Source organism: Pseudophryne corroboree, chromosome 3 (assembly GCF_028390025.1).
Source record: "Pseudophryne corroboree isolate aPseCor3 chromosome 3, aPseCor3.hap2, whole genome shotgun sequence".
Lineage (NCBI taxonomy): Eukaryota > Metazoa > Chordata > Amphibia > Anura > Myobatrachidae > Pseudophryne > Pseudophryne corroboree.
The window spans coordinates 407,688,490-407,702,246 of NC_086446.1; the positions used below are offsets into that span (position 1 = coordinate 407,688,490).

General features: G+C 49.2%; 1 protein-coding gene and 1 long non-coding RNA gene across 4 annotated transcripts in view; one reads left to right on the forward strand and one right to left on the reverse strand.

The window, feature by feature from the left end:
- Nucleotides 1-1,696, reverse strand: part of SAMHD1 (SAM and HD domain containing deoxynucleoside triphosphate triphosphohydrolase 1) — a 272,305-nt gene extending 270,609 nt beyond the window's left edge. For both annotated transcript variants that reach the window (XM_063960182.1, XM_063960181.1), the window contains exon 1: nucleotides 1,504-1,696. In XM_063960182.1, coding sequence (XP_063816252.1) covers nucleotides 1,504-1,690 — 187 coding nt within the window. In that variant the 5' untranslated portion in view covers nucleotides 1,691-1,696. The remainder of the gene's footprint in view (nucleotides 1-1,503) is intronic.
- A 224-nt stretch (nucleotides 1,697-1,920) lies between these two features.
- LOC135055760 (uncharacterized) overlaps nucleotides 1,921-13,757 on the forward strand; it is a 106,090-nt gene continuing 94,253 nt past the window's right edge. For both annotated transcript variants that reach the window (XR_010243804.1, XR_010243805.1), the window contains exons 1-2: nucleotides 1,921-2,063; nucleotides 10,523-10,576. This is a non-coding gene — a long non-coding RNA (uncharacterized LOC135055760). The remainder of the gene's footprint in view (nucleotides 2,064-10,522; nucleotides 10,577-13,757) is intronic.

Below are 13,757 nucleotides of genomic sequence, written 5' to 3' on the forward strand. Positions count from 1 at the left end.
ATTGGCCACATTGGCTGTACACACTGAACAATATGCACGCTCCCAAAGTTGTTAGCAATATCTTCTGGTCTTCCGATATTGCACGCAACGCCATGCAGTGTAATGAAAAGTGGAACGAGGGATCGTTCAGTCCTTCATTACATCATTCTGATGTTTACCGCGGATAATACGTTATGTTGACCCGTTGGCAGAGGTGTAGCTAGGTACCCTGGTGCCCGGAGTAAGTGTATGTTTTGTCGCTCCACTCACCTGTACTGAATTTGGGGCCTGGCCGGCCAACATATGGTGGCATGTTACATTTGAAAAGAAAAAATATGTAAAATTCCTAAATTGGTGACAGGGCCAGTTCTAGACCCCGTGGAGCTCAGGGTGAAAGTTTCCTTTGTGTGTCCTCCATATTAAAAACATGGACAGTGCACGCCGAAGGCGCACAACTAAAATATAAAAATATCGGCCGCAATATTGACCAGGCACCGAACGCTCCTGTGTGAACCCAGCTTAACTCTTAGATATTGATAAAGTGGAGAGATATAAAGGGGCTGATTCAGAGTTATACGCAGCCAGATCTGCGTCCATCTCCTCACATTCAGGGCAAGGCTGCCCAGCATGTGTGACAGACCGCCTTCCGATGCATCAACCTAAGGTTGACCCCTGGCAGTGCAGCCTGGCTGCACGGTCAGCTGCCATTTTTTCAACTGCAGCCCAGAAAACGGTCACTGCACGCCACTATAATCCCCCCCCCCCCCCCAACGCTGCATCACCGTCCTGCGAACGGTTGCTGCTGTGAATCACACTGCGGCAATGTGTAATGTCACGCACGCGTACTGCAGCCAGTGTGTGTGTGCGCGCAGACCTCCCAAATGCAGCTGCTGCCTACTGACGCACAGCTGCATTCGGGTCTGAATGACTCCCAAAGTGCCAGTCAGTCAACTTCTGTCATTTTTGTACCCCAGCCTGTAACATGACAGGCGCAGATTGCCTGGGTCTTTATCACTCTGCAAGATTTAGTACATCTGTCCCTTACTACATAGCGGGGGAAGATAACATTATGCAGTGACTGTAGTTCCTGCATAAATTCATTGGATATAAAAACTTGATAAATAGGAGGACATCTAGCAAACCAGAGAGAGAGTTACTGTACACACCACTCCGCTCCTGTCATTGCCACTGCCATACATTGGTGAGACTCTCATACCCTCCAACATGACCCGCCCCACTAGGTACAAAATGCTCTGTTTCTGGACTTCCCTCTTAATTTATTATTGCCATCACCTGTGAAGAAACAGCTTTCCTATCATTCAACTAGTTCAACACAGGTGATGGAAATCATAAATTAAGAGGGAAGTCCAGAAACAGAGCATTTTGTACCTAGTGGGGCGGGTCATGTTGGAGGGTCTGGACTCTCCGCACATCACACGTACTTTTGCAAAGCATGCTCCCCTGTGTGTCCTCTCCTGTCACCTCCTGTAGCATGCACATAGGACACACTCTGCCCGGGATTACCTCTAAATATCTCCTGAAACTGGCCAAGCCCGCGGCTCTCTAGGAAAACACACACGTCCTCCACATCCCAGTCTCTGTGGTCCCAGTTCCGTGACCCGTACCCCGTCTTCGCCCGTTTCACCGGAGTCAGATAGGGATCCGCCCGGGCTGGGGAGCTGTCATGCCGCCCGCGTTTCGTGCTGTCCATCTCCAGTAACGGTCCCGTGCTGCGCTGTGCGGCGGCGGCTCAGGTTGTACTGGTTGGTGAGCGGCAGAGACAGAGCCCGGCCGGTGACGTGACGTCATCAGCAGGCCCCGCCCCCTGCTTGGCGCTGACTGGCCGCATCTGCCGCGTGCCGCCCGGGTTGCGTGTGTGCTCTGTGGCTGTGCTTCCAGTTCCACTTCCACATGGCGGGAGGTGTTAAGGCCGGGGGCGTGTGTGTGACTCCTCCCCCTTCGGTGGAACCACAAGTCCCAGTGCCGCGAAAGCTCGTGTGTGCACGCGCCTCTCAGTGACTATCATTTTCTATTCTTGGGCAGCCGCACCCTTTCTCTGCGGTACACGCTGGGGTTAGGAAGAGGTGAGGAGTGCTGTGTCAGACCGTGATAGGAAGAGGGGAGAGTGACAGGGGCTGTGTGTCATGTTCCGCTTGATGAGGCTATCTTGTTGCATGCAAGTCGTGTGTATTCTCAGCATGTTCATTAAATGTTGCTATAATTCAATGTATGTGGGACAAACAAAGACTAACAATACAGTTAAGCCATATACTGTATAGCAGGACGCAGTGACTTTTTAGCATTTTTACCAACCAAACTAACAACTTTCTGCTTTGTCAATGCTAATATCCTATATCCACCTGTTAACAGCTGCACCTATGACACCATGCAGTGCCGTAACTAGGCATTTTAGCGCTGTGTGCAAGAAACGACAGTGGCGCCCCCCCTGTAAGATAGGGGCAGTGCGCGACGTAGCCGCGCGAAAAATTTATAGGGGCGTGGCTTCACGGGGAAGGGGCGTGGCCACAAAATAATAGCAATTCATACTACGGTGCACAGTAGTCTACATTATTCAAATTACGCTGCACAATAGCGCCACTACACCAGGTAGAGCCCCTTTTATACATTACAGCAGACAGCGTCCCCCTTTTTACACATTACAGCAGACAGTCCCCCTTTTTCTCTATCGTCCTAGTGGATGCTGGGGTTCCTGAAAGGACCATGGGGAATAGCGGCTCCGCAGGAGACAGGGCACAAAAAGTAAAGCTTTAGGATCAGGTGGTGTGCACTGGCTCCTCCCCCTATGACCCTCCTCCAAGCCTCAGTTAGATTTTTGTGCCCGGCCGAGAAGGGTGCAATCTAGGTGGCTCTCCTAAAGAGCTGCTTAGAAAAGTTTAGCTTAGGTTTTTTATTTTACAGTGAGTCCTGCTGGCAACAGGATCACTGCAACGAGGGACTTAGGGGAGAAGAAGTGAACTCACCTGCGTGCAGGATGGATTGGCTTCTTTGGCTACTGGACATTAGCTCCAGAGGGACGATCACAGGTACAGCCTGGATGGTCACCGGAGCCTCGCCGCCGGCCCCCTTGCAGATGCTGAAACAAGAAGAAGGTCCAGAATCGGCGGCATGAAGACTCCTCAGTCTTCTTAAGGTAGCGCACAGCACTGCAGCTGTGCGCCATTTCCTCTCAGCACACTTCACACGGCAGTCACTGAGGGTGCAGGGCGCTGGGAGGGGGGCGCCCTGGGAGGCAATGAAAACCTATTTTTGGCTAAAAATACCTCACATATAGCCTCCGGGGGCTATATGGAGATATTTAACCCCTGCCAGAATCCGTTAAGAGCGGGAGACGAGGCCGCCGAAAAAGGGGCGGGGCCTATCTCCTCAGCACACAGCGCCATTTTCCCTCACAGAAAGGCTGGAGGGAAGGCTCCCAGGCTCTCCCCTGCACTGCACTACAGAAACAGGGTTAAAACAGAGAGGGGGGGCACTAATTTGGCGTTAGAAATATATAAAAAAGATGCTATAAGGGAAAACACTTATATAAGGTTGTCCCTATATAATTATAGCGTTTTTGGTGTGTGCTGGCAAACTCTCCCTCTGTCTCTCCAAAGGGCTAGTAGGTCCTGTCCTCTATCAGAGCATTCCCTGTGTGTGTGCTGTGTGTCGGTACGTGTGTGTCGACATGTATGAGGACGATGTTGGTGAGGAGGCGGAGCAATTGCCTGTAATGGTGATGTCACTCTCTAGGGAGTCGACACCGGAATGGATGGCTTATTTAGGGAATTACGTGATAATGTCAACACGCGCCAAGGTCGGTTGACGACATGAGACGGCCGACAAACAATTAGTACCGGTCCAGACGTCTCAAAAACACCGTCAGGGGTTTTAAAACGCCCGTTTACTTTAGTCGGTCGACACAGACACAGACAGGGACACTGAATCCAGTGTCGACGGTGAATAAACAAACGTATTCCTTATTAGGGCCACACGTTAAGGGCAATGAAGGAGGTGTTACATATTTCTGATACTACAAGTACCACAAAAGAGGGTATTATGTGGGATGTGAAAAAACTACCGTAGTTTTTCCTGAATCAGATAAATTAAATGAAGTGTGTGATGATGCGTGGGTTCCCCCCGATAGAAAATATGGGCGGTATACCCTTTCCCGCCAGAAGTTAGGGCACGTTGGGAAACACCCCTTAGGGTGGATAAGGCGCTCACACGCTTATCAGAACAAGTGGCGGTACCGTCTATAGATAGGGCCGTCCTCAAGGAGCCAGCTGACAGGAGGCTGGAAAATATCATAAAAAGTATATACACACATACTGGTGTTATACTGCGACCAGCGATCGCCTCAGCCTGGATGTGCAGAGCTGGGGTGGCTTGGTCGGATTCCCTGACTAAAAATATTGATACCCTTGACAGGGACAGTATTTTATTGACTATAGAGCATTTAAGGATGCATTTCTATATATGCGAGATGCACAGAGGGATATTTGCACTCTGGCATCAAGAGTAAGTGCGATGTCCATATCTGCCAGAAGATGTTTATGGACACGACAGTGGTCAGGTGATGCAGATTCCAAACGGCACAAAGGTGTATTGCCGTATAAAGGAAGAGGAGTTATTTGGGGTCGGTCCATCGGACCTGGTGGCCACGGCAACTGCTGGAAAATCCACCGTTTTTACCCTAAGTCACATCTCTGCAGAAAAAGACACCGTCTTTTCAGCTTCAGTCCTTTCGTCCCTATAAGAGTCATATCTGCCCAGGGATAGAGGAAAGGGAAGAAGACTGCAGCAGGCAGCCCATTCCCAGGAACAGAAGCGTTCCACCGCTTCTGACAAGCTCTCAGCATGACGCTGAGACCGTACAGGACCCCTGGATCCTACAAGTAGTATCCCAGGGGTACAGATTGGAATGTCGAGACGTTTCCCCTGCGCAGGCTCCTGAAGTCTGCTTTACCAAGGTCTCCCTCCGACAAGGAGGCAGTATGGGAAACAATTCACGAGCTGTATTCCCAGCAGGTGATAATTAAATTACCCCTCCTACAACAAGAAAAGGGGTATTATTCCACACTATATTGTGGTACTGAAGCCAGAAGGCTAGGTGAGACCTATTCTAAATCTAAAAAAATTTGAACACTTACAAAGGTTCAAATCAAGATGGAGTCACTCAGAGCAGTGATAACGAACCGGGAAGAAGGGGACTATATGGTGTCCCGAGACATCAGGGATGCTTACCTCCATGTCCCAAATTTGCCCTTATCACTAAGGGTACCTCAGGTTCGTGGTACAGAACTGTCACTATCAGTTTCAGACGCTGCCGTTTGGATTGTCCACGGCACCCCGGGTCTTTACCAAGGTAATGGCCGAAATGATGGTTCTTCTTCGAAGAAAAGGCGTCTTAATTATCCCTTACTTGGACGATCTCCTGATAAGGGCAAAGTCCAGGGAACAGTTGGAGGTCGGAGTAGCACTATCTCGGATACTGTTACAACAGCAGGGGTGGATTCTAAATATTCCAAAATCGCAGCTGATCCCGACAACAAGTCTCCTGTGCTTAGGGATGATTCTGGACACAGTCCAGAAAAAGGTGTTTCTCCCGGAAGAGAAAGCCAGGGAGTTATCCGAGCTAGTCAGGAACCTCCTAAAATCAGTGCATCATTGCACAAGGGCCATGGTAAAAAAATGGTGACTTCCTTCGAAGCAATTCCAGTCGGCAGATTTCATGCAAGAACTTTTCAGTGGGATCTGCTGGACAAATGGTCCGGATCGCATCTTCAGATGCATCAGCGGATAACCCTATATCCAAGGACAAGGGTGTCTCTCCTGTGGTGGTTACAGAGTGCTCATCTTCTAGAGGGCCGCAGATTCGGCATTCAGTTTTGGATGTTGGTGACCACGGAGGCCAGCCCGAGAGGCTGGGGAGCAGTCACACAAGGAAAAAATTTCCAGGGAGTGTGATCAAGTCTGGAGACTTTTCTCCACATAAATATAGCTAAGGGTAAATTTATAATGCTCTAAGCTTAGCAAGACCTCTGCTTCAAGGTCAGCCGGTATTGATCCAGTGGGATAAAACATCACGGCAGTCGCCCACGTAAATAGACAGGGCGGCACAAGAAGCAGGAGGGCAGTGGCAAAAACTGCAAGGACTTTTCGCTGGGCGGAAAATCATGTGATAGCACTGTCAGCAGTGTTTCATTCCGGGAATGGAAACTGGGAAGCAGACTTCCTCAGTAGGCACGACCTCCACCCGGCAGAGTGGGAACTTCATGGGGAAGTTTTCCACATGATTGTAAACCGTTGGGAATTACCAAAGGTGGACATGATGGCGTCCCGTCTGAACAAAAAACGGGACAGGTATTGCGCCAGGTTAAGAGACCCTCAGGCAATAGCTGTGGACGTTCTGGTAACACCGTGGGTGTACCAGTCGGTGTATGTGTTCCATCCTCTGCTTTTCATACCTAAGGTACTGAGAATTATAAGACGTAGAGGAGTAAGAACTATACTCATGGCTCCGGATTGGCCAAGAAGGACTTGGTACCCGGAACTTCAAGAGATGCTCACAGAGGACTTATGGCCTCTGCCGCTAAGAAGGGACTTGTTTCAGCAAGTACCATGTCTGTTCCAAGACTTACCGCAGCTGCGTTTGACGGCATGGCGGTGGAACGCCGGATCCTAAGGGAAAAGGCATTCAGGAAGAGGTCATTCCTACCCTGGTCAAAGCCAGAAAGGAGGTGACCGCACAACATTATCACCACATGTGGCGAAAATATGTTGCGTGGTGTGAGGCCAGGAAGGCCCCACGAAGAAATTTCAACTCGGTCGATTCCTGCATTTCCTGCAAACAGGAGTGTCTATGGGCCTCAAATTGGGGTCCATTAAGGTTCAAATTTCGGCCCTGTCGATTTTTCTTCCAGAAAGAATTGGCTTCAGTTCCTGAAGTCCAGAAGTTTGTCAAGGGAGTATTGCATATACAACCCCCTTTTGTGCCTCCAGTGGCACTGTGGGATCTCAACGTAGTTCTGGGATTCCTCAAAACACATTGGTTTAAAACCAGTCAAATCTGTGGATTTGAAGCATCTCACATGAAAAGTGAACATGCTCTTGGACCTGGCCTGGACCAGGCGAGTGTCAAATTGGTGGTTTTTTTCTCAAAAAAGCCCATAGCTGTTTGTCCATTCGGACAGGGCAGAGCTGCGGACTCGTCCCCAGTTCTCTCCCTAAGGTGGTGTCAGTGTTTCACCTGAACCAGCTTATTGTGGTGTCTTGCGCCTACTAGGGACTTGGAGGACTCCAAGTTGCTAGATGTGGTCAGGGCCCTGAAAATATAGGTTCCAGGACGGCTGGAGTCAGGAAAACTGACTTGCTGTTATCCTGTATGCACCCAACAAACTGGGTGCTCTTGCTTCTAAGCAGACTTTTGCTAGTTGGATGTGTAATACAATTCAGCTTGCACATTCTGTGGCAGGCCTGCCACAGCCAAAATATGTAAATGCCCATTCCACAAGGAAGGTGGGCTCATCTTGGGCGGCTGCCCGAGGGGTCTCGGCTTTACAACTTTGCCGAGCGGCTATTTAGTCAGGGGCAAACACGTTTGTAAAATCCTACAAATTTGATACCCTGGCTAAGGAGGACCTGGAGTTCTCTCATTCGGTGCTGCAGAGTCATCCGCACTCTCCCGCCCGTTTGGGAGCTTTGGTATAATCCCCATGGTCCTTTCAGGAACCCCAGCATCCACTAGGACGATAGAGAAAATAAGAATTTACTTACCGATAATTCTATTTCTCGGAGTCCGTAGTGGATGCTGGGCGCCCATCCCAAGTGCGGATTATCTGCATTACTTGTACATAGTTACAAAAATCGGGTTATTATTTGTTGTGAGCCATCTTTTCAGAGGCTCCGCTGTTATCATACTGTTAACTGGGTTCAGATCACAGGTTGTACAGTGTGATTGGTGTGGCTGGTATGAGTCTTACCCGGGATTCATAAATCCTTCCTTATTGTGTACGCTCGTCCGGGCACAGTATCCTAACTGAGGCTTGGAGGAGGGTCATAGGGGGAGGAGCCAGTGCACACCACCTGATCCTAAAGCTTTACTTTTTGTGCCCTGTCTCCTGCGGAGCCGCTATTCCCCATGGTCCTTTCAGGAACCCCAGCATCCACTACGGACTCCGAGAAATAGAATTATCGGTAAGTAAATTCTTATTTTACACATTGCGGCAGCCAGTCCCCCTTTTTACACATTGCGGCAGCCAGGCCCCCTTTTTACGCATTGCGGCAGCCAGGCCCCCTTTTTACACATTGCGGCAGCCAGGCCCCCTTTTTACACATTGCGGCAGTCAGTCCCCCTTTTTACACATTGCGGCAGTCAGTCCCCCTTTTTACACATTGCGGCAGCCAGGCCCCCTTTTTACACATTGCGGCAGCCAGGCCCCCTCTTTACACGTTGCGGCAGCCAGGACCCCTTTTTACACATTGCGGCAGCCAGGACCCCTTTTTACACATTGCGGCAGCCAGGACCCCTTTTTACACATTGCGGCAGCCAGTCCCCCTTTTTACACATTGCGGCAGCCAGGCCCCCTCTTTACACATTGCGGCAGCCAGGACCCCTTTTTACACATTGCGGCAGCCAGGACCCCTTTTTACACATTGCGGCAGCCAGGACCCCTTTTTACACATTGCGGCAGCCGGTGTCCCCCTGAGAGAGAGAGAGAGAGGGATATACTTACCTTCTCACCGCTGACAGGCTCCTCGTGCTGGCATCTCCCTCGGTGCAGGCAGCGGACAAGGAGGAGGAGGGAGGGGGAGCAGGGAGCCGCAGCAGCGCTATTTCATTGGTAGTAAGCGCCGCTGCAGCATCCCCCTCTCCTTCCGTATTGGCTGCCCGGCGCTGCTGTGGATGCTGGGATGGAGGAACCGCATCCCAGCATCCACAGCAGCGCCGGGCTTCCAATACAGAAGGAGAGGGGGATGCTGCAGCGGCGCTTACTACCAATGAAATAGCGCTGCTGCGGCTCCCTGCTCCCCCTCCCTCCTCCTCCTTGTCCGCTGCCCGGCGCTGGTCTCTTCTCCCTCCAGTGCGGCGCACGGCGCACACAGCAGAGGCGGCATGTAATGAGTCAATTTGACTCATTACATGCCGCTGGCCGTGCGCCCTCAGGGCAACTGCGCTGTGTGCCAAGCCCACTTGGCACACACGTAGTTACGGCCCTGACACCATGCCATACCTCCCAAGATGACCCTCTCCAGGAGGGACAGAATGCTCTGCTCCTGTACTTGCCTCTTAATTTATGATTGCCGTCACCTGTGCTGAAACACCTTTCTTATACATTAACCTGCTCAAAGCAGGTGCAGGCAATCATAAATTAAGAGAAAAGTCCAGAAGCAGAGCATTGTGTCCCTCCTGGAGAGGGTCATGTTGGGAGGTATGCCATGCTAACAATACCGCATTGTAGAATTAGAACTGGACCATACTTGCCTACCTGACCCTCTCCATGAGGGAGAAAATGCTCTGTTCCTGGACTTTCCTGGTAATGTAGGATTGCCATCACCTGTGGTGAGCTAGTTAATTGATAAGAAAGATGTTTCACCACAGGTGATGACAATCCTACATTACCAGGAAAGTCCAGGAACAGAGCAATTTCTTCCTCATGGGGGTCGATTCAATTCGGCAATTTAAGAATAGCGCCGGGAATTAGCTCCCGACGCTATTCAATTCAGCTAAAGTTAAGTCGGCGAAAGCCTGTTCTCGCCGACTTAACAGGTAGTTTTGTCGGGAGAACGGGCATTCTCCGACTTAACTACCCACGGCGATGCTGATTCCCGACAGAATCAGCCTCGCGCCGACCGCGCGGCAGCACTTTTGTCGGTTTTCTTCTCTCACCCCCGGGGATGAGAGAAGAATTCCCGACAATTGCTGGTAACTAGCAGCTGAATTGAATAGCGTCGGGAGCTAATTCCCGGCGCTATTCTTAAATTGCCGAATTGAATCGACCCCATGGAGAGGGTCAGGTAGGCAAGTATGAACTGGACGGTTATTTACAACTTAGATCTGTGGCCACAACATAACTTTAACCTGTGTGCACTGTATATATGAGATAAGCATTGTAGTTATTGTTTCATTTTAATTGTTAAATACATGTTTATAAATATTTTCAAACCAGCAGAGTATTAGCGCCCATACTATATCTCTCTTTCTTTATTCATTTGTATTGTTATACATACCAGGTCCAGACCTGTATTGTGGGGGCAGCTGTACTATAATAAACAATTGACAAATGATGTAACTTCCATATTTGTTTACTTGATATATTTTGGTATAAAACCTTTTTTTACAAATGCAAATCTTCAGAAATGGACTACAAATATGCATCAAGAATGAAGGCCACCATCTGGACAATATCATATTCCAAAGCAATTGAAAATAAACAGTATTCCATGCACTTCTAGATTATATGCTAAAATTTTGAATAGCATTGACCATGCCTTTTTTGGTAAACCATTAAACCTTTTTTGCTTTTCCCTGTACTACCCATAGCAACACGTTAATTATCTCCACCTACTGAATATCGAGAGCACTATAAGAGACCAGGTAATTGTATAGTACATTACATTTTTTGTTCACTGTACAATGCTGCAAGTAAGCTGGTAATCTTGACAAAGGCCCCATATCTGTATAGAAATATCAAAATCAGCCTTAATTGCTGGTGGCATGCAGTGGATTCAAAACAGGTTTATGGACTATGGGGCAGATGTATTAAGCCTGGAGAAGGCATAAAGAAGTGATAAAGCAGTGATAAGCGCAATGTGATAAACGCACCAGCCAATCGGCTCCAATATGTAAATTTGCAGTTAGGAGCTGATTGGCAGGCGTGTTTATCACCTTGCGCTTATCACTGCTTTATCACTTTCTTATGCCTTCTCCAGGCTTAATACATCTGTCCCTTGGTGAGTACTGCTTAGGGGGCTATAACCCAAAGTTATAGAAGCTTTCACTGAGTGCTGGCCCACACACCTGTGAGTGTGTGACTGATCAGCTATAACATTAAGACCACCAGCCTAATATTGTGTAGGTCCCCATCATGCCGCCAAGAGATCTCTGACCCATCGAGGCATGGACTGCACAAAACCTCTGAAGATGTCCTGTGGTATCTGGCACTAAGACGTTAGCAAGAAGGGGCAGAAGAAACTCTCTCTTTTTCAGGGGGCACTCTTATAGTTGTAACTTTTATTACTGTACTTTAAAAAAAATAAGTATTGTAATCACATACAGATAGACAAACATCACATATAACATATAGTTGTAGATAATAGCAGAGATAATAAATTCTCTTGCTGTAATAAATGCTTCAAATAGACAATGTGTAGTTCACTGATAATTCAGAAAGCTTGAGCGAAATAATTATTTTTCAAAACTGGTACCATATTTTCAAGATCTCATAGATAATTCCTGTTGATACAGTAGGTAACACATTTCATAGTGCAGATACTGTATACAGCCGGCAAAGAATAATAATGACTCCAAACAACAATCGCCAATGAGTCTGCACCACAGAATATCTCACAAAATTGCCAAATAGTTGATATCAGTCCTCAATGTCAATATTGCTAATTAATTGGGGCAGCTGCTGCTCACTGTGTGCAGGTGAATTTATAGTGAGTGAGTGTGTCCCATAGTGTCGCAGGGTTTAGAATGAGGTTAATTTGGTGCTTCTGCTGTTGTAGTGCAATGACCTGAGTGCCCTGTTGTATTCAGCGCAGGGGGCTCAGTAGATCATTAACCACACTGAGAGAGCGCCGACACAGAAGATGATAGAGTGTCAGAGAAGATATAAAGACACACGGGCTGCCCTCAGTGTGCTACTTCTCTGCATGTGCTACTGGTATTGGTGCAGGGTGAGCAATACTCTGACCTATTGTGGTGTGTGTGGAAAGCAGAAAGGTTAGCAGCAGTGTTCCGTTCCCCGATGGACGGCTGGTCCCTAACCATGCCCCGCAGCACTTCTCACAGCGCCCTGAAAGCAAGGAGGTACCTGTTTGGAGTATGGGTATCGCAGCGGTGAATCTGCTCTGTTCAGTCTGGATGTATTGGTGGTGCAGTGTCCCACTAGTGCACTTGTGGGCACCGGCTTCTCAGGCAGCTGTTTCACAGTGATGCTTCTTCAGTGAGACTCCCCAAGAAGGAGAGTGGACTCTACATCCAGAAGTCTTTCAGCTTCTGATACACAAGTGAGGTCTTCCAGACGTGGATCTCATGGCCTCCAAACACAACCACAAAGTCCCAGTGTACGGGGCCAGGACACGAGATCCGGAAGCAAACTTCATGCATGCTCTCACGGTCCCATAGACCTTTCGCGCTGCCTATCGCTTCCCTCCGGTGTCTCTCCTTCCCAGAGTACTTTGCAAGTTCAAGGAGGACAGCGGCATGGCCCAGATGCCACTGGTTCACGGATCTTCAGTGTCTCTCCATAGATAAGCCCTTCCCTCTTCCTCATAATTTAGACCTGCTCTCAGGGGCCCTGCCTACAAATCACACAAATAAGACAAATCACTCAAGGCACATTTAAGTTATTTCAGCGTTTCAATTCAGACCATTGATGACACTGGTCTGCATTAAAACATAGTAATAATGTTAATATTCTGTGTGTGATTTGTCTTAGCCACGAGTGCTGCACCTGACTTGTCTGTGCGTGTTAGGTTATATGTATATGTGTGTGTGTGTGTGTATAATATATATCAGTGATCGCGCTGAGCCCAAAAAAAAGTGGGTCCCACGGACCCCTCACTTTTAAAAATTGGGGTCCTATCTGTCCTTTTCTGGGTCCCATCGGAATGAAGGTTCATATTAATCTTATTAATTATTCAAATATAAAAACAGACTTGATTTCGACACTACAAAAGTATTGCGAGGGGGAGGAGGGGGTGACAATGTTGCTGGGCTGTGTAGCATACAGGACACTCTGCCCCAGAGCTGTAACTAAACATTTCAGTGCCCTTTGGCAGAAAGTAAATTGGTGCTCCCCCACGCCATACTTCAAATCAAGGACAGTGCACGCCGAAGGCGCGCACCAAAAATTTAGGGGCGTGGCTTCATGGGGAAAGAGCATGGCCACATAACAGTACCAATTCACGTTACACACTTTGCGCCGGGTAGAGCACGTTACACACTTTGCACCGGGTAGAGCACTTACAAGTTGCAGCCACCACCGCAGACCCCCAGTCGCCCCCACAGCAAGCCCAGCCACCACTTGCTTCACTCACTGGCCCCGCACTCTCACCCTGTGTCCGGAGCTGAGGAGAGGAGTGCAGTCAGTCAGCTGCTGCGCTGTAAAAAGCTACAGTTTGCTCTGCAGCAGCTTTCCGAAACCTCCATGGCTACCCCCCTGCCGCGATCCCTGACTAAAGCCCCGAGTGCAGCACTGCAGCTGCATCTGAAGAAATAAACTATCGGTGCAGCAGCAGCATGGATCGGACTTGCGGGGGGTAGGTACGCAGAGCACACACCCCCATTTCCCCTACGTGCGCCAGTGCACCCAGCCACCTGCCGCTGCATCTTCCCCGGTCTTGATCCCCGCGAACGGCTTCCTCCGCTGGCTCCTGTGGATGACCGATGTGGCAGAGCTTCATGCCCGGCCGGAGATGACAGCCCCCAGCCACACACAGCGGGCTGGATGTTCCGGCCGGGTCCCGCACAGAGCAGAGAGGAGAAGGCGGGAGATTACGCTCTCCATGGTCTCCTCCCCTTCCTCTGCCATTGGAGAGTTAAAGTGACG